The following is a 20,078-nucleotide window of genomic DNA, read 5'->3' on the forward strand; positions in this document are numbered from 1 at the left end:
CATATGTAATTGCAGTGAATCCTTGAAGAAACAAACTAACTAGGGGGAGGGACGGGTTGCTATATATGACGGGTTCTGTATTTCTGAGGGATTACTGAACTCAGTTTGCTATAAAAGGGGAGTCGTTTGGTCGTACATGCTCAAACATAAACAATATGAAGTTTTACATGGAGAATCAAATGGTTTATGAAGTTGTATATGTAAATACAATACTGTATGAAGATGTACATACTGTATACAGTAAATACAGTACCTATAACAGGAATACAGTGTACTGAAGTACTGTTACAGTACACTTACTGTGCCAGAAAGGGATGCTGTTGTCACTGTGGGCTGATTCACGAACTTCTCCTGCATTTAGCGACCTTTGTTCGCAAAATCCTGGGGAAGTTCAGTTGCAATTTGGCCATTCACTATATCCAAAATTCCCAATACCGGGGTTCTTTATATCGAGGGTTTACTGTATAGAGGTAGAAATCAGAATGCAGTACAGTTCAGTCACAGACAGTACACGTATGTAAAGCAGGATTACTGTTGTTGCTCTTATTGTTTTCATTATTACTGTATTATTATTATTATTATTATTATTATTATTATTATTATGATTGTTATTATGGTAGTTATTATTACCACCACAACAACTACCACTATTACTACTACAACTACTACTACTACTATTACTACTACTACTACTGCTACAACTACTACTACTACTACTATAGTACCAAGTTGTCACTTACTCATATGACTCACTTAAAGTAAAATAGTATGGTGTCAGGCAGAATGTATTGGTTACCAAGTTAAGGCAGTTCTGTATCTAGACTGAGCTGCTTAGTTTTGAATATTTTAATTTCATTAGGTGGAGAATGTTTTATATTCCATTTTGGTTATTTCCAGACAATTTTATTCAGCTTTTTGCTGGTAGGTGGGGGTGCTCACCATCCACTCACTCAATATAGTGCTGCTTTGGGTGTCTGCCCTTTCCTCTTTTCCTTCCTTCCTCTTTTGTCTTTCTTTCCTTCATTCTTTCCTCTTCCTTCTGCCTATGGGTGACTTTAAACTCCCTCTTCTGTCTTTCTTTCCTTCATTCTTTCCTCTTCCTTCTGCCTGTGGGTGACTCTGCACTGAGTGACAAGCCAAATTCTTTCCTGTACACCAGGAAACCATTTACTATGCTGGGTGGTAACCATATAACCAAATTATGGCACCTAGTGGTTTAGTGGGTAATTAAGGTGCTCCAATCGGATTGAGCCTGTGTAGGTTCATATCGAAGTGGTGGTTGGGGTTTATTGCTCATGTAATGCCACTCAGGGATGAGCGAAGCTAGTCACTCTCATCTTAAATGTCAAGACCAACTTGCCTAGCCCCGGACTTCTGTGCTCCTCATGGGGCAATATAGGATTGAATGATGGATGGATGGATGAATGGAAGAATCCCTGAAGGTGAAGGAGTTAGAATTATCTACATTAATCCTTTCAGTCTTTGGATCTCTCTTATTATGATCAGGCTACTACCCAATTAATTTTTTTCAGTCTGTGGATCTTGTTTATAATGATCAGGCTACTACCCAATTAATGTTTTTCAGTCTGTGGATCTCTTTTATTATGATCAGGCTACTACCCAATTAATTTTTTTCAGCAAGAAGAAATCCCAAATGCTGCAGGAGTTAAAGCACGTAAATCATGGTAGAACTTTTTGAAGGAAATGGCTAGTAATTGTAAATGGCAATGATTCACTATGGAACACAGTTTAATTTGTGGTGAGAGACCATTCATCTTTTTATTGCCAGACACCCTAATCCCGTAAGGGGTGGCCACAAACAAATTGCCTCCATGTCGCCCTGTTCCCTGCCATTTCACTGCCCTGCTTCCAGTTCACACCCCCTCTTTCATATACCTCTCCACTCCATCCCTCCATCTCATCCTTGGCTGCCCCCTCCCTCTCCCCCCCTCCCCCTCACTCACATAAACTCTCATCAGTTTCTTGCTTTCCATTTTCTCATCCTCTCTAGATGGCCAAACCATATAGAGAGGATGTAGTTCCCCTAATGCTTTCTGTCACATCCACACCACAACACTCCTTCACTTCTTCATTTATGAGTGTCTCTCTCCATGAGACTCCACATGCTTCTCTCAGATAACTCATTTCCACTGCTCTCACTCTTAACTTGTGTCCCTCCAACAAGTTCCAAGCTTCACTTCCATCTGTTAGAGTTGGTATCAATACTGTCATGCAGCAACTTTTTTACCTCCATGCTCACTTTCCTATTTCTTATCACTGCTTTCAAAGAACCAGCAACCATTCTTCTTTTTGTACCCTTTCAAGTGCCTCACCCTCTAAACTTCCATCCTTACTCATCACACTACCCACGGACTTAAACACACTCACTTTTCCATTTCCTCCTCTTCCAACCTCACAGTACATTCTATCTATCTATCTATCTATTGCCAGATGCCTCAATCCCGTTTGGGGTGGCCACAAACAAATCGCCTCCAAGTCGCCCTGTCCCCCGCCATTTCACTGCCCTGCTCCCAACTCACACCCCCCTCTCTCATATACCTCTCCACCCCATCCCTCCATCTCATCCTCGGCCTCCCCCTCCCTCTTCCCCCCTCCACCTCACTCACATACACCCTCTTCGTCAGTCTTTCACCCTCCATCCTCTCCACATGGCCAAACCACCTCAGTGTGTTCCTCATAACGATTCCTATCACATCCACATCCACACCACAACGCTCCTTTATATCCTCATTCGTCAGCCTGTCTCTCCACATGACTCCACAGGCTCCTCTTAAATAACTCATTTCCACGGCTCTCACTCTTGACTTGTGTCCTTCCAACAATGTCCAAGCTTCACTTCCGTACGTTAGAGTTGGTATCACGATACTGTCATGTAGTAACTTTTTCACTTCCATGCTCACTTCCCTGCTTCTTATCACTGCTTTCAAAGAACCAGCAACTTTTCTTCCCTGCTGTACCCTTACAAGCACTTCACCCTCCAAACCTCCATCCTTACTCATCACACTACCCAAGTACTTAAACGTACTCACATTTTCCAATTCCTCACCACCCAACCTCGCTGTACATTCACTAACTTCACCTTTCTCAAAGACCATCACTTTACTCTTCCCTACATTCACCTTTAGATTCCGTTTCTTACACACACTCTCAAACTCATCCACCAAGCCATGCAGCTCCCCTTCGTCTTCACTCAACAACACAGTATCATCTGCAAACAACAGTACAGGGAGTTTCCAAACACTATCCTCTCTCACCAGGGCCACTCCAACATCCACTACCCTACCTTGTACCTCTTTTATTACCCCATCCATGTACAGATTGAACAACCATGGAGACATGACACATCCCTGTTTCAAACCAACTTTCAAGGAGAAAAATTCACTTAGTTCACCATCCACACGCACTGCAGCCTTCGCACCATCGTACATACTCTTCACAGCATTCAACAACTTCCCATCTACTCCATATATTCTTAACACTTTCCACAATCCTTGTCTATCCACCCTGTCATATGCTTTCTCCAAATCCATGAAAGCCGCATACAACTTCTTTCCCTTCTCTAGAAACTTTTCCACTAAAGATCTAAGAATGAATATCTGATCTACACAACCTCTTCCCTTCCTAAAGCCTCCCTGTTCTTCTCCAACTAATTTCTCTGTTCTTTCTCTAACTCTGTCTATAAGTATCCTACCATACACTTTTCCTATTATACTAAGAAGACAAATGCCCCTATGATTACCACACACTTCTTTTTCCCCTTTTCCTTTGTACAAGGGAATAATTATACCTGACTTCCAATCCTCCGGGACTCTACCTTCCTCCCAGGCCAATCTGCACATCTTCCACATCCATTCTACTACTATCTCTCCCCCATGCTTCAGCATTTCACCACACACTCCATCAATTCCTGGGGCTTTCCCAGATTTAACTTTCTTCATTGCTTCCACAACTTCTATCCTACTGATTTCTTCCTGTCTTCTCACCTCCCTCCTTCTCCCAGCCATTCCCCAGCCACTTATACTCGCATTACTTCCATCCTCAACGTTCAACAATTCCTTAAAGTGTTCTCTCCATCTGTTCACTTTTTCTCCCTTCTCCACTAGTAATCTACCATTTTTATCTTTCACTCCCCTGCTAACTTCGCGTCCACCCTGTCTTACTCTTTTCACTTCTCTCCAGAACATTTTCTTACAGTCCCTCCATTTTACACTCAAATTCCTTCCAAATTCCTCATCCACTCTCTTCTTACTCTCTCTTACTAATCTTTTCACCTCTCTCTTTCTTTCCACATATAACTCTCTCTTCCGCCTCTCAACTTCTTCCACGCCCCTATTTCTCATCCATTCATTGTATGCTTTCTTCTTTTGTGCCACAGCCTGTTTCACCTCTTCAGTCCACCACGCTGTTCCTTGCACCCCCCTCCGTCTTCTCTTCCTTCCACACGCCACATCACATGCTGCACATATTTCTTCTGTAAATATCTTACACACACCTTCCACGTCTCCCATCTGCTCCAATTCATATTTGCCCAATCGTTCCTCCACTTCTCTCTTATACTCTGCCTTTTTCTCATCCTCTTGTAACCTTTCCACTGTCCTTGCAACTACTCCTTCCTCTCGTCTTTCCCTTCTTCTATTCCTCCATCTTACTTGCATTCTAATTCTGGCCACCACCAAGTAGTGGTCAGAAAGTCCACTCCCCCAACCTCTATACACTCTTGCATCCTTTACACATCTTCGCATCCTTTCATCCACACACATATAATCAATCATTGCCTTCCTTTCATTCAGTTCACCACCCACCCTTCTCATCACTCGCCATGTATATCTGTGGATCATTTTATGCCTGAAGAGGGTATTGGCTATCATTCATTGGCTTCATTTCTCTCGAACATCATAACTTTATTCTTTACATTAACCGCTAGATTCCGTTTCTTACACACTTTCCCAAACTCATTCACCAAGCCTTGTGGCTTCCTTTCATCTTCACCTAACAACACAGTATCATCTGCAAATGACAGTACAGGGAGTTTCCATATCATCTGCAAACAACAGTACAGGGAGTTTCCAAAACACCTCCCTCATTCATTAGGGCTACTCGAACATCCACTGTCCTACTGTGTATATATCTGTTTTATAACCCCATCCATATATAAATTGAACAACCATGGAGACATGACACATCCCTGTTTCAGTTCAACCCTCAAATAGAAAAATTCACTTAGTTCACTCTCTGCACACATTTTCCACAATCATTGTCTATCCACCTTGTCATATGCTTTCTCCACATCCGTGGAGGCTGCATACAACTTCTTTCCCTTCTCTAGAAACTTTTCCACTAAAGACCTAAGAATGAATATCCGATCTACGCAACCGCCTCCCTTCCTAAAACCTCCCTGTTCTTCTCCAACTAATTCCTCTGTTATTTCCCTAACTCTGTTAATAAGTATCCTACAAATGCCCCTATAATTACTGCACACTTCTTTTTCCCCTTTTCATTTATTCAGGGGAGTAATTATACCTGACTTCCAATCCTCAGGGACTCTACCTTCCTCCCAGGCCAATCTGCATATCTTCCACATCCATTCTATTACTATCTCTTCCTCGTGCTTCAGCATTTCACCACACACGCCATCAATTCCTGGGGCTTTCCCCATTATGACTTTCTTCATTGCTTCCACAACTTCCATCCTACTGATTTCTTCCTCTCTTCTCACATCTCTCCTTCTCCCAGTCATTCCTCAGTCACTTATACTCGCATTACTTTCATTCTCTATGTTCAACAATTCCTGAAAGTGTTCTCTTCATCTGCTCACTTTTTCTCCCTTCTCCACTAGCAATCTACCATTTTTATCTTTTACTTCTCGACTAACTTCTTTATCACGCTGTCTAACTCTCTTTACCTTTTTCCAGAACATTTCTTACATTTCCTCCACTTTACACTCAGATTCCTTCCAAATTCCTCATCCACTCTCTTCTTACTCTCTCACTAATTCTTTCACCTCTCTTCTCCTCTCTACATATAACTCTCTCTTCCATCTCTCAACTTCCTCCATGCCCCTCTTTCTCATCCACTCACTATACAGTATGCTTTCTTCTTTTGCGCCATAGCCTGTCTCATCTCTTCATTCCACCATGCTTTTCCTTGCACCCCATTTACTCTTCGCTTCACCCCACACACCACCTCACATGCTGCACAGATTTCGTCTGTGAATATCTTGCACATGCCGTCCACATCCCCTATCTGCTCCAAATCTTATTTACCCAATCACTCCTCCACTTCTCTCTTATATTCTGCATTTTTCTGTCCTCTTGTGACCTTTCTACCCTCCTCATATGAACTACTTCCTCCTGTCCTTCCCTTCTTCCATTCTGCATTTCATTTGAACCTTGACTTTCACTGTCACCAAGTGGTGGTCAGAAAATCCACTCCCCCAACCTGTGTATGTTCTTGCATTCATTACACACCTTCTCATTCCATCATTCACACACACATAATTAGTCATTGCCATCCACTCATTCAGTTTATCACCCACCCTTCTCGCCACTCGCCATATATACCTGTGGATCATTTTGTGTCTAAAGAGGGTATTGGCTATCACCAACCCCCTCCCAGCACAAGTGTTCACTAGAGCACTGTTATTCTCATCCATTTCTGCAGGCACACCCCACTCACCAACTACTTACTCCACCTTCACTTTCCCTTCTTTTCCATTCATATCTCTCATCGAAAACACTCTCTCTTTCCTTTCAAATTGATCCATACTCTCTTAAATTCTTCTTCCATCTCTTGCAAACAACAATACACACTCCTTCTTTTACTCTTTCATTCTCCTCCACTCCCATGCATATACCCCATCCCCACTCCCATTTTCTCACACTCTCACTGCTCCATTTAGTTTTGGTTATTCCACATATAGTACATCCACTTTTGCACCCTCAAACACCTGGATAATCTCTCTCTTTCACCTCATCATTCACACTCCTTACATTCCATGTCGCAATCCATACCATGTCCTTTGTTTGGTCCTTAGTCGTCATCTGTTGGTCATTTCTGGTCCAAGGCTTTTTGTTCGTATTTTTAGGTAGGTGTTTTCTGGGGAGGGACGCTAACCTTCTGCCTACCCACTTGTTGTCACATAGGAAACATCTGTTGGTTGGTTATAACGTTACCACCCAGTGTTGTCAATGATTTCCTGGTTTACAGGATATCATTTGGCTTGCCATTCAGTGTAGAGCTATCCTAAAACAGGGTAGCTACCGCTACACTAAGTAGATGGATAATGATCACCCCCATCTACCACTTAGACATTTTTGATAAATTTTCAGTACTGTATACAATTAATCCATGTTTATACAGGATATCTCACAGGTAAACAGAATCATTAACCTAAACAAAATTTTTAGATGTACCATTACGAGTAGTAGAGAAAGGGTAATTTGGGACAGTTTTTGAAGCTCCTGACTGATAGAATTTCTCATCATCGTCATCCAGTCCCCTTTTGCATCATATACAGTAAACAGGAGTGTAGGGACCCAGTGCTGGGCTACTCAGTCCTGACATTAAAACAAGGGGAGGGGGGGGTTAGCCTGAATGAAGTAATCAAGTGCACCAATTGCAGTAAAGACGTTAAAAGCTATTTCACATAAAGTTTCATTATTATTTTTTCCCTGGAATGTTCACAGTTACTGTACTGTATATAAAAAATCTGAAATTAATGTTTTTTGTGCTTTTAACCCATCTGTGAACTGAACAGATGCCTCATTTGAAGGTTGTTTCACCTAAAGTAGCATTTTGGCTGCATATGGACAGAAACATAGTATAAATAAATAATGTAGATAGCAATGCCGTTTATACTCAGTTTGGCCTAGATTTTTGTCCTTTGGGGCTTATTTCACAGTTTAGTGGCAAAAAAAAAATGCCCCAGCATTGTTTCCATAGCACTTCTTTGTTTGACTAGCATCATATTTGAGTGTTAATATGTTTTTACAACTCAGCTCTCAAGATGGAGAGATGGCAGTTTTAGGCCATGTAGAAGCAGTATTTATAGTGCAGTAAAATATATGCATCACAATTCCTTGCCTAACCAGGTCACTATGTGTGCCCATGGTGTAACCGTGATGGGAGCTGGGAGGAACTGATGACTCTGCTTAGTGAGTATGAAGAAGGTCTCACTGATGCTCAGCTTAATACATATCTTGCCACCACCCTGCCCCTCACACATCTGCCTGACGATGCCCTTGATCAGTCACCCCTTATGGTTAGTGCAGTGTAATTTTATCCACTTTTTAAATTATTATTATTATTTATGGGGGGGCAACACAGGATTGGATGATGGATGGATGGATTATTTTATTACTACCATTATATCTCTTACCTTAAATGGACAGATAAAGACTTGGAACAAGGTCAGAGTGCAGCCTGGGGGATAAGGAACTGAATGGAGAGGCTGCATCATTAATGACCAGAAATACCTCTGTCTTTTGTGGGGTATATTCTCAGCAGTTATGGTATATTTTTCCAGTAAAGTATCTTGCCGCTTGAAATTCAGAACCTTCTTGGTGGCTTCAGCAAAAAGACTTCCTTATCATATCTCAGTTCAGATGCACTTCCTGATTCCATCCCAGACTACCTTTCACCATAATGTTACATGTTCTGTCACAAAGAAAAGTTCACTGTCAGTCCCTTAGCACAGGGGTCGGGGATGAGGGGTACAGTAAATTACCCCAGTTGGGGTAAAGCTAAAAATTTGGGGAGTAATGCGTGTGGTATATTACTGATTTTTCACTTAAATGATGTAACTTTTAGTGAATAAGATGTTAAACTATGTATCATGTATACTGTACCGTATGCAACAATTTTATAAGCAGATTGGCTAGTATTTGTTTACTTTTACGTAGTGCTGCCTACTTCTTTCTTAGCCTTTATCATTCTTTTTTTGTGCCTGCCTTCCTCTCTTCCTATTTCTCCCATCTTTTCTGTCACTTGTTATTGCATTTCTTTCCTTTACAGGTGGCTTTACATTGAATGACAGGCCAAATGGTTTCTTGTAAGCAAAGAAACCATTTACAATCCCGGGTGATAACCATATAACCAAACCATACGTGCTCCCTACGTGTCAACAAGTGGGTTGGTGGAGGATTAGTGTCCCTCCCCGTAAAACAAATAATTCAGGGTCAAATGGCCGCCCCTTACGGGATTATGGCATCTGGCAATAGATAGATAGATAGAAGTCTTGGGGTAATTTCAATTTACTCAAATAAATTTTTGGGTAGTACCCTAAAAAAGTTCCCCGACCCTTGCCCTAGCGGCATTGGCAGGGGACAGAGATCATCATCTCATACAGAGTACTCTTTGTTGTGCCTCTTATTCATATCACATAAAAAGTTGTCATGTAAGTCCTTTCATTGCTACAGTTAACAGGGAAGTTTCAGCAAATTTTTTTTCTGGGTAGTACCTGTTATTATTATTATTATTTTTTAATTTTATTATTATTTTCAGGGTGTAAGTGTAAAGACTTTGGAGAGGTTTGGAGCACGGTTAACAAATGATGAGTCACGGATTGTGTTTCCTGTGAGCAACCAGAGTGGGGAAGTGGTGGGCTTCCACAGTGTTTCACTTCTCCACCCCATCCCTCAGGTAAATACATACTGGCCAAGATGGCAGTCATACAGCAGGATTGAGCTAGGTTAGACCATATTTTTATTAGAATTACAGTTAGATATTTTGTATTTGTTTATTATTTTTTTCCCCCTTGCCTTATCCCTAGATTCTTAACCCTAACCTTTGGTGCAAAAAAGGGTTAGGATGATTTTTTTTTTTTTTTTTTTAGTGATACTATTTTATTTTATTTATCTTTTAATGCACCAGCTAGTACAAGACATTCTGTAGATTTAGGGAGTTTGTGCCTCAAGACCTTTCAGACTCCCCCCCCCCTCACACACACACACATGCTCCCGGCTCAGTGGTAATGCTCTTCCCTAGCATCTGCTAAGACAGAAGTTCACTCCTTGCTCGGGATGCGAAAAGTTTCACTGATGAAGCGGGTGGTCACTGTCCTCCTTGAGCAAGAGGATGGATATGTGCATGTGTGAAGGTCGAGGCTTTGCCCTTAGATCGGACTATATGAGCTCTCAGCTCTCTTCCTGGAGGGTAAAATGCTGATAATCACAAGCATCACATGATCCTGACCGACCCGGTGAATTACACACACACACACACACACACACACACACACACACACACACACACACACACTCTCTCTCTCTCTCTCTCTCTCTCTCTCTCCAGTTCATATGGTATTGTAGAGCTTCACGCATCTCCACTTGCACTAAAGCCGGACTGCTTATAATGAGATATACTGAGCTACAGTGGAATCTCCTAAATTGTGGTCTTATGAGATTGGGCACAGGCCACAATTTGAGAATTTTGTGAGTTAAAAATAACTAATCTTATGAGGAAAATTACTTTGCGAGTCCTTCATCTTGGAAAAGTTGCCCCCTCTCTATCCCCAAACCTGCTTCAAACTAGTCACCAGCAAAAACTAACAACCTGGAAATGAAATTAGAAAAGCATATTTAATGGACATGAACAATACTGTAAGATTCTTACCCGCCTCTGACTGACAACCTTGCTTGAATTGCATTGGGCGGGGGAGGAGTTTGGGACAATCTGGCCACATTTTTTTTTTTGGCCATGATCCTGTTAGACGGAAGACTTTTAGACCATACCTAACCTAACCTAGCCTATATTTTGGCCGTAAGGCAATTTGGCCATTTGCCACTTTCGGCCACTACAGCCAACCAGGATGCAGGGGGAGGGGTTCCAAGGCTTCAGGCCAACAACAGCCTCTCAGCTCGTAGCGGGTGTGCTGCTGCCTCATGCTGCTGCCTCTGTGTCGCTTCCTCCTCATCAGCCTGTCAGGAACCCCTCAGAGTTCAGTGTGGAGGCAACAGAAGTGGTGTCGTTGTTGCCCCCTGTTGCCTCCGTGTCATCGTAAGTTAAGAATTCGTTGAGCTTACCAAACGTGTGCGGCCTTCCCACAGTCTCTATAAGTCTTTCACAGGTTGCGTAGTATTCCTGGATTACCACAGCTACTGGTCATTTTTATAAACTTACCTTTGAAATCTGTAAATGAGGATTTAGAATGCATGATACACTGATGTATCCAGTCAGAGCAGTGGTTGATACCAACACAGCCTTTTTTTTTTCTTTTTTTTCTTTTTTTTTCTTTTTTTTTTAATGCGAGGAAGAAGGAACCAAAGGCTGCGAGCCCGCAGTTATTGTTCCTTCCTAGAGAAAACCAAAATACAGGAGAGAGCCAAATTCAAGATCTGACCATTTTGAGATGCCTGGACAAACTGCGTTTGAAAGACTGGAGACCAAGAAAGTAGGAAATACAGACAGAGGGAGACAGTTCCAGAGTTGACCTGTTGCATAAATGAAGGACTGGGAGTAACAGTTAACTCTTGCTTTAGAGAGTTGGACCGAAAAGGGATGAGAGTTTGCTGCTAGACGGGTGCTATGCGCCCGTCATAGTGGTGGAGGAATGCATGCAGACAGTTCAGAGGAGCAGTGACCATTAAAGTAGCGATAGAAAAGAGATAAAGATGCAGGATGTGGCGAAGAGATAAAAGTTGAAGGGAGTCGGTAAGAGGAGGAGAGTTAATGAGACAAAAAGCCTTTGACTCCACCCTGTTGAGAAGAGCTGTATGTGGGGAGCCTCCCCACACATGATAGTTATACTCTACACAGGGGGCGGATAAAACCCCTGTATAGAGTCAACAATTGTGCAGGGGTAAAGAAGGAACGGAGTCGGCTTAGCACACCCAGTCTCTTGGAAGCAGATTTTACAAGAGATGTAATATAATCTTTCCAAGATAAGTCCCAAGTAAATGAAACCCCAAGCACATTCAAGGATGATGCAGGATGAAGCTGAATACAGTATTATTAAACATTAGTGGGTACACCTGTGTAAGATTTTGTCAGGTTGATAGGTGTAAAAACTGAGTCTTTGATGTATTAAAAACAACCAGATTATTTTTACCCCAGTCAGAGATACAAGCCAAGTCAGACATTAGGTGTGCCATAGCCTCATCCCTTGTTTGTTGAAGTAACTGCTGGGATGGACGTTGCGGGAACCGAATGGAAAGGTGAAGGGTGGAGTTATCAGTGTATGAGTGGATAGGGTTAGATGTACAGCTTAGGTCATTGGTGAATAAAAGAAAGAGAGTTGGTGATAGGACAGAGCCCTGAGGAACACCACTGTAGATAGATCTAGGAGAAGAATGATGGCCGTCTACAACAGCGGTTATAGAACGACTAGAAAAGAAGCTAGAGATGAAGGCACAGATAGAAGGATAGAAACTGTAAGAGGGTAGTTTGGAAATTAAATATTAATGCCAGACTCGACCGAAAGCCTTTGAGATGTCCAGTGCAATGGCAAAGCTTTCGCCAAAGTCCCAAAAGGAGGCTGACCAGGAGTGTGAAAGGTAGGTGAGAAGATCGCAAATGGAGCGTCCCTGACGGAACCCATACTGATGATCACAAAGAAGGTTGTGATAGGAAAGATGCATTAAAATTTTTCTATTAAAAATTGACTCGAAAACTTTTGAGATACCGTACAGGATGTTAAAGCAATTGGACGATAGTTAGAGGATTGGGAATGGTCACCCTTCTTTGGGACTGGCTGAATGAGAGCAAACTTCCATCAAGAAGGAAAGGTACAAGTTGATAGACAAAGGCGAAAGAGTTTGCCTAGGTAGAGTGTAAGCACAGAAGCACAGTTCTTGAGAACAACAGGAGGGACTTCATCAGGCCCATATGCCTTATTAGTATTGAGGCCTGTGATGGCAGAAAATACATCAGCTGAAGAAATTTTAATGTCAGCCATGAGGAAGTCAGACGGGGGAAGTGATGGAGGAACAGCACCAGAATTATCTAAGTTAGAATTGGAGGAGAAAGTCTGAGCGAAGAGATCTGCTCTATCAGTAGAAGAAATAGCTACAGAGCCATCAGAGTAGAAAAGAGGAGGGAAGAATGATGAGGTAAAGTTGTTAGAAAGGTTTTGGCAAGGTGCCAGAAGGAGCGGGAAGAATTCGAGTTGGAGAGTTGGGAGCATTTAGTACGGATGAAATTATTTTTAGCAGAGCGGAGAACAGACTTAGCACGATTCCGGGCAGAAACATATAAAAGATGTGATTCAGGGGTGGGTTGGCTCCGGTACCGTTTATAGGCCCTCTTTTTGTTGCTGACAGCATTAGAACAAGCGTGATTAAACCAAGGCTTTCTTGCATTAGTCAGATGATATGAGAAAGGAATGAATGCTTCCATGCCTGAGAGAATAACCTCCGTAATGCGCAAGGCACACCCAGATGGCTCCCGGCCATGGAAGCAATACTCATTCCAGGGAAAATCAAAGAAGTACTGCTTGAGGGCCTCCCAATCCGCAGCTCCAAAGTGCCGCAGACGATGTTTCTTTGGAGGGTTCACAGGCCGTACCGGAGTGATAGGACAGAATTAGGGGATAAGTAAACAGCACAGATATATTTAGTCAGAGAATGACAGGAAAGCCGAAGCCAGAGTGTAGAGAATTCAGAAGAATCGAGTTCAGGAACAAAAGAGCAAGATAAGTCGTTGTGTATATGTACACAACAGCCACCTTTGGCTTTGAAATGAGTATAGAGAAAGTAGGAGGATACAGATAAGTGTCTGCTGTCAGTTGCCTCAGACAGCTGAGTCTCAGTTAGAGAAAGAAGGTGAGGTTTAGAGAAGAAGAGGTGGTGCTCAACAGAGCGAAAGTTAGAGGAAAGGCTGCGAATGTTGTAAAATTGAAGAAGAAGAAGAGAGTCAGACAGTGGTTCCAGGCAGCTCGAGTCATCACCGGGAGAGGGGTGGAAGGTGGGGGCATTTATGGTCCCCCCCCCCCTTGGGACTCCGAGGCCATGTGTTGTGCTGCCATGATTTTTTTTTATTTTGGAAAAGGAAGTGTAGTGTGTACGGTGCATGTAGTTTGGTGTTGACAGTTAGAGAAACTTGTATTGGAGAGCATGCTGGCCTACTCTCTGCATTACTGAGACACTGAAAAAGTTCAGCAAAGGGGGATGGTCGGGACCTAGTTGGAGAGATCATTCGTGAACACTGCTGATGGTGACCTGCCAGCATCCTTGAATACCCCAATTTTATTTTTTTCCACTTGCTTCTCGAATCACAATTCAACAGTTAATTATCTGCATTACGTGTGTACCAAAATTACTTAACTTGAGATCATGAGTTGTTGTTATAGATAGAATCGTTTCCATGTATTCTGTTGAAGTGAGTGTTTCACAGGTTACATTTTAAGTATTCCTGGATTACCACAGCTACTGGGCATTTTTATAAACATTCCTCTGAAAGCTGTAAATGAGGATTTAGAATGTGTGATTTACTGACGCACCTAGTCAGAGCGGTGGTTGATAAACAACTCGGCCAGTTGGAGGGATCATTCGCAAACACTGCTGATGGCAACTGGCCAGCTTCCTTGAATACCCCCATATTTTTTTTTTTTTTTTCACTCATTTCTAGCAGTCACGATTCAACAGTGAACTATCTGTGTTATGTATGTTCCAAAATTACGTAACTTGAGATCATGAGTTTGTTATTATAGGTTGAATTGCCACGCCCATCTAGTGAAGAATTATACGGTGGGATTAATTCTTTACCAGATGGGTGCAACCTTTCCTTATTTCCTATTGAAATGAGTCTTTCAGAGGTTACTTTTTATTATTCCTGGAATACCACAGCTACTGGGCATTTTTATAAACATACATCTGAAAGCTAAAAATGAGGATTTAGAATGCATGATACACTGATGTACCCAGTTGGCACAGTGGTTGGTATACAACTGATATTGCAAACTGTTGCATGATGTTGGTGTGTATTATGAATTTGCTATTTAGTAATGCATGATTTAGGAGATTCCACTTGTATTGCATTCAAGATTGGTGTCATTGGTATCATTGGGAATATTTTTAGTGGGACAGTATATGGGTTTTCTGGGTGAATTGTGAAGTTGTTCTCCATCATCAACCTGATCTCTTCTTCCACCTAAAGATGGGATATGATAGTATTCAGAAGCAAGAGAAGAGAAAGTATGAATGTGAGAGAACCATCACCATCTGAACTGGGGCCACACAACCATTCACATATTAGCGGAGTCCCCTAATTTGAAAAGATACAAAGCAAATTCAAACTGACAGTAAGAAACAGGTTTTGGAAGGAGGTGCAAAACTCTAGTAATGATTGTAAGAAGAAATAAGTAAACATAAAGGTTGAAAAATGACCGAAAAATTATTGTTTGCATTAGTTAACGACTGTGAATGAAAAGAAAGAACAGTAGTTGATATGACTGAGTGGGTGGTGCAGAAAGGATTATAATAACCAAGAATAATATCACTTGCTGAAAAGATGCCTGAAAAGATAAAAAACTTGGGCAGTGGGTGTTGAGCTTTATGCAGAAGTTGTAAAATGTGAAAAGATTAAGATATCAGCTGTTGAGATATGTACAGAAATTATAAAATGTTGTGAAAAGGTTGCAGTGAAAAAGCTGGGAGAGATGCAGAACAGCTGGATGGTTGGAAATTTTGAAGTGAAATTTTAAAAAATGGCTTTAACTGTATTCCAGTACATAAGCAAAATAGATATCCAGTAACTGAAGTGAATGTAAAAACTGTCATAGAATAAGTTTGTTGTGTGCTGTAAGTATGATTGATGGAAGAAGAGTAACAGAGGAAATATAATAGATATATAAAAATGTGGTGAGTGATAAGCAGTATTATTGCTTGAGTGGTAGGGGATGTGTAATGGAAAAAGCATGTGTGTCATCATCATCATCATCCTCATCATCCAGTCCAGTATTGCCCTTTCATGAGCATAGGAGTCCGGAGACTATGCTACTCTGTCCAGACATTGAAGGCGAGAGCGACCAGCAGCTTGTCCCTTAGCCACATTATGTGAGTAGTAAACCCCAGCCAGCCCTGGATTAGTTGCTTATAGGCCAATATCCAATTGAAATGCCTGAAATCATCAGAGCAATTTACATAAAAAAACTGTCTAAGGACAGCTGGGTAATGAACTACTGTACATGAGTATGCAGTAAGAAGCCCACCCAAGATCTCCCTGCATGTATCAGAAAACTGTCCCATAAAGGGGAAATTACTGTACTCAAGAGCAACAGGGAAGTGTAAGAATGACTGCAAGATAATTACAGGTTTATGGCTTGAATAAGCATGCTTGGGTGAACTGGGAGGGATTATAGAAATTGTTACATAGGTATGTTGTGGGAAGAAAGCTGCTTAATGCTGTGAACATTATATGGTGGTACCAGGGCATGTGTAAAGGTTTAGATAGATGTTTAAGTAAGTAGTTCAGTATCAGAGGTTGGAGTGAATGTAAGACAGGTTGAATAAAAGTAGCTGTGTAAACAGGAGTGAAGGTAGTAATGAACAACAGTAGGAAAAGATGATGGAAGAATAATTGAATGACCATTTCATTAGACAATGTTTTAATAGGTCTACTTTGTGCTTTCTTGGTTATTTCTTGATCATGCCTACCTGATGCTTCAGTGGGAAATAGAGGTGGGATGATTATGTTAAAGGAAAATATTATCTGAATAAAATGCCCAAGTGTTCCCAAAGATGCAAAAGAGTTATGTCTTTTGTACCATAAAATGGCAGAGATTTTTCTTTGTTTACAGCTGCAGTACACTTATTACATCATGCTCAGTGGCAGAATAAGATAGTTCTGTGGCGCATAATCCTGTCCATAGCATTTATTTATATTTTTAGTATTTATCTCTTGTTAGTTCATCTCTTGGCAGTTTTAGACAGAGTTCAGATGGGAAGAATATAGTAAACAAATGCTCATCCCACAGATAATCAGGCGGTATGTAACTGGTGAATCCAGAGCATTCACCCGGCCAGGAAGCAGCAACAGTCAGCAGGTGGTGTTTGTGCCGACCTGCTGTGATGTCCTGGTACTGGCAGAAAACAACATCGAAGCCATCTCACTTCCCTCTAAAGGTGAACTAGCTATTTCACTGCTTTAAAGTACAGTACATCCACTTTAACTTAATGGTAGCAAGGATATAACAAAAACGGACATCATCAGAGTGAAAGGGAGGGTCCCCTTAAAATGGAGAAGTTGGAATTTTAAACCTTTTTTTTTTTTACTGTGCCTAGAAAGTCACCATACAAATTTTTTCAAAATCGAAAAAGTTTAACAGGTTGCACATGAGATCAGAAGTTTTCCCACTGACATCAGGGGGGGGGGAAGAGGGGGGAGGTAATTGAGCATAATCAGACAGTTTCACATCCTTTACAGTGATTTTAGCATTGTTGATTCATGACCTTTTGTTTTATTAAAAAAAAAAAAAAAACGCTGAAAGAAGAAAAAATGCATACACTAGAACTTTGGGAGGGGATGGCTGCAGGCAGGGGCCAACTTCTGGGATTTTACCTGGCGACCCCCCCCCCACCCCCACCCCACCCACACGTTTACTTGGCTGTATCAGAGTTAATCTTCCCGTGCTGAGTGTGTTTAGTGCAAATCAGTTCTGTGTAACTGAGGACCTACTGTATAGCAGTCCTGAAAAGAACCGCAGATAAGCAGTACGGTACAGTACATTAAAAAATACAATGCAGTTTTCAGTTGTATTGCACCAGAGACAAAGCCACACCCAAAATGTAAAGGTTGACTTTGCCATACTGGATAAGTCAGATACCCAGTAGAGTACATGGTTTTCAGTAAATTGTTGTGAAACATTTTGATATTGTCCAGTGTAAGATTTTTTTTTTTTTTTTTTTTTTTTTTCTCAAGGAGTAACAGGAATTGGGAACATTCTTTTCTGATGACATCTTGCTTATTCAGCGTAGTGCTACCAGTACATTTAGGTAACACTACATTGAGTGACTAGCCAAATGGCTTCCTGTTACCCAGGAAATCTTTTACCACTTGTACCATCCACTCAGTTGATGTTATGCTGCCTACTTTTTCCTTCATGATTATCATTATTTTTGTGTCTGTACTCCTCTCTTTCTATTTCTCCTTCCTGTCACTTTTTATTACTCTTCCTTCCACTTCAGGGGGCTCTACATAGGACAAGCCAAATGGTTTATTGTAACTCAGGACCATTTACAAAAGTGAGTGGTAACCATATAGCCAAATAAGGGGGTGATGTGGAGCCTACTGTGGTGCCGCTGTTAACTGGGTGGGGAGATGCAAATGTGGCATTCACCCAGGAACCAAACCTCTACGTTAATCTCAGTGCCTTACTGGTGAGGTGCTGTCATGTAGGCTACATGGAAACATCGATTCACTGCACTGGATGGCTCTGCAGGGGCAGTTGCATGCTCGTGGTTGATGGGTCTGCTCGATAAGACAGACTATACTCATTTTTTTTTTTTTTTTTTTATTCTAGCAAAAATGCACTTGATAGGTTGGTGATGATTGGCTAAAGTGCAACATGTCTGAATAACTTATTTACGGACCTAAATTCCTTCCTCTGATATATGTTATGTCCATCATCCAATCCTATGTTGCCCCGTAAGGAGCATAGCTCGGGGCTAGGCAAGTTACTCCTGACATTTGAGATGAGAGTGACCAGCCTCACTCATCCCTGAGTGGCATTACATGAGCAAGAAACCCCAACCACTCCTTGGATAAAAACCTACACAGGCTCAATCTGAATGGAGCCCCATAATTACCCACTAAACTACCAGGTGCCATAATTTGGTTATATGGTTACCACCCACCATAGTAAATGGTTTCCTGGTGTACAGGAAACCATTTGGCTTGTCGCTCAGTGTACAGTCATCCATAGGCAGAAGGAAGAGGAAAGAATGAAGGAAAGAAAGACAGAAAAGAGGGCGTGTAAAGTCACCCTTAGGCAGAAGAAAGAGGAAAGAATGAAGGAAAGATGGAAGAGAGGAAAGGGCAGACACCCAAAGCAGTGCTACATTTAGTAAGTGGATGGTGAGTGACCCCACCTACCACAAATATGTTATGTCAGTTTATAATACTAACGAGTAAATAGATTATGAAGTAATGTTGCATTCAGCCAATCATCACCAACCTGTCAAGTGCATCTTTGCCTTGATATAAAACTGAGTGTAGGATAGTACAACAACAACAACTGTGTGGATGGTAACCAGGGGCATCCACAGGATTTTTTGTAATGGAGGGCAAAATAAAAGAAATTATACATATATGTGAGGTTATAACATATCAAAATAGACACACTCCAAATAGGCATAGACATATACTTAGCCTACATGAGTTACATCACTTATCAAATGCATACAGTGAAAGAATGCATGAACCAACTCAGATCACTTAATCATCCCTGAACAAGAACTGAAGCACTTTGCAATTCCAAGGGGGGGGGGGAACTGCCTCCCCTTGCCCCCCCCTCTCCGGACGCCCATGATGGTAATCATACAGTATAGTGAACGTGTTCTGTAAACACCAGTTTGTTTAATGAATGTAGGTGCTTCTCCCAGATGTGGCTTGTAAAGGTTGTATTATGTGGGACGGTTGGGGTTCATTACACATTATGGTGCTGAGAAGCAGGTGTATGGTCACTATCATCTTAAATGTCTGTACTGCATAGCCTACCCTAATGCCCTGTCCACACTGGGGCTCATGTTGCATGCTCAGTTGCACATCATGTTGTCCAACTAGGGTTTTCGTTCTGCGGAGAGTCTGTCCCATGTGCTTCTGGCAAATCTGGCTGAGGGGCATTTCATGGTTACAGCATGTGCCCTCGATGCCTTCAGTAGCTGTCTGGCTTCCCTCTGAAATTACTTCGAGACAGCCACTGCTGCACCACATCTTTTTTTTCCTATTCTTTCACATTTTGGCACAACATAGTGCCACAGTGCTTCGCATCACAGTCTCTTGAGTTGCTGCGGTGTCAGAATCCATCACCCTCCTTTCGCAGCTCAGCAGTAACAGGCGTGCTCTGCCCATTGCACTAATGTGAACATCACTGGCCTCAGCAAGACAAGTTGAGCAACATGACG

At 41.8% G+C, this 20,078-nt stretch overlaps 1 protein-coding gene across 1 annotated transcript in view; it reads left to right on the forward strand.

The window, feature by feature from the left end:
- mtDNA-helicase (mitochondrial DNA helicase) overlaps window positions 1-20,078 on the forward strand; it is a 41,422-nt gene that overhangs the window by 6,874 nt on the left and 14,470 nt on the right. The window contains exons 3-5 of the mRNA XM_080280562.1: window positions 8,112-8,281; window positions 9,523-9,660; window positions 16,931-17,078. Of these exons, the coding sequence (XP_080136688.1) occupies window positions 8,112-8,281; window positions 9,523-9,660; window positions 16,931-17,078 (456 nt within the window). The remainder of the gene's footprint in view (window positions 1-8,111; window positions 8,282-9,522; window positions 9,661-16,930; window positions 17,079-20,078) is intronic.

Source organism: Coenobita brevimanus, chromosome 85 (genome assembly GCF_032717465.1).
Source record: "Coenobita brevimanus isolate Jiangsu-jjx chromosome 85, ASM3271746v2, whole genome shotgun sequence".
NCBI lineage: Eukaryota > Metazoa > Arthropoda > Malacostraca > Decapoda > Coenobitidae > Coenobita > Coenobita brevimanus.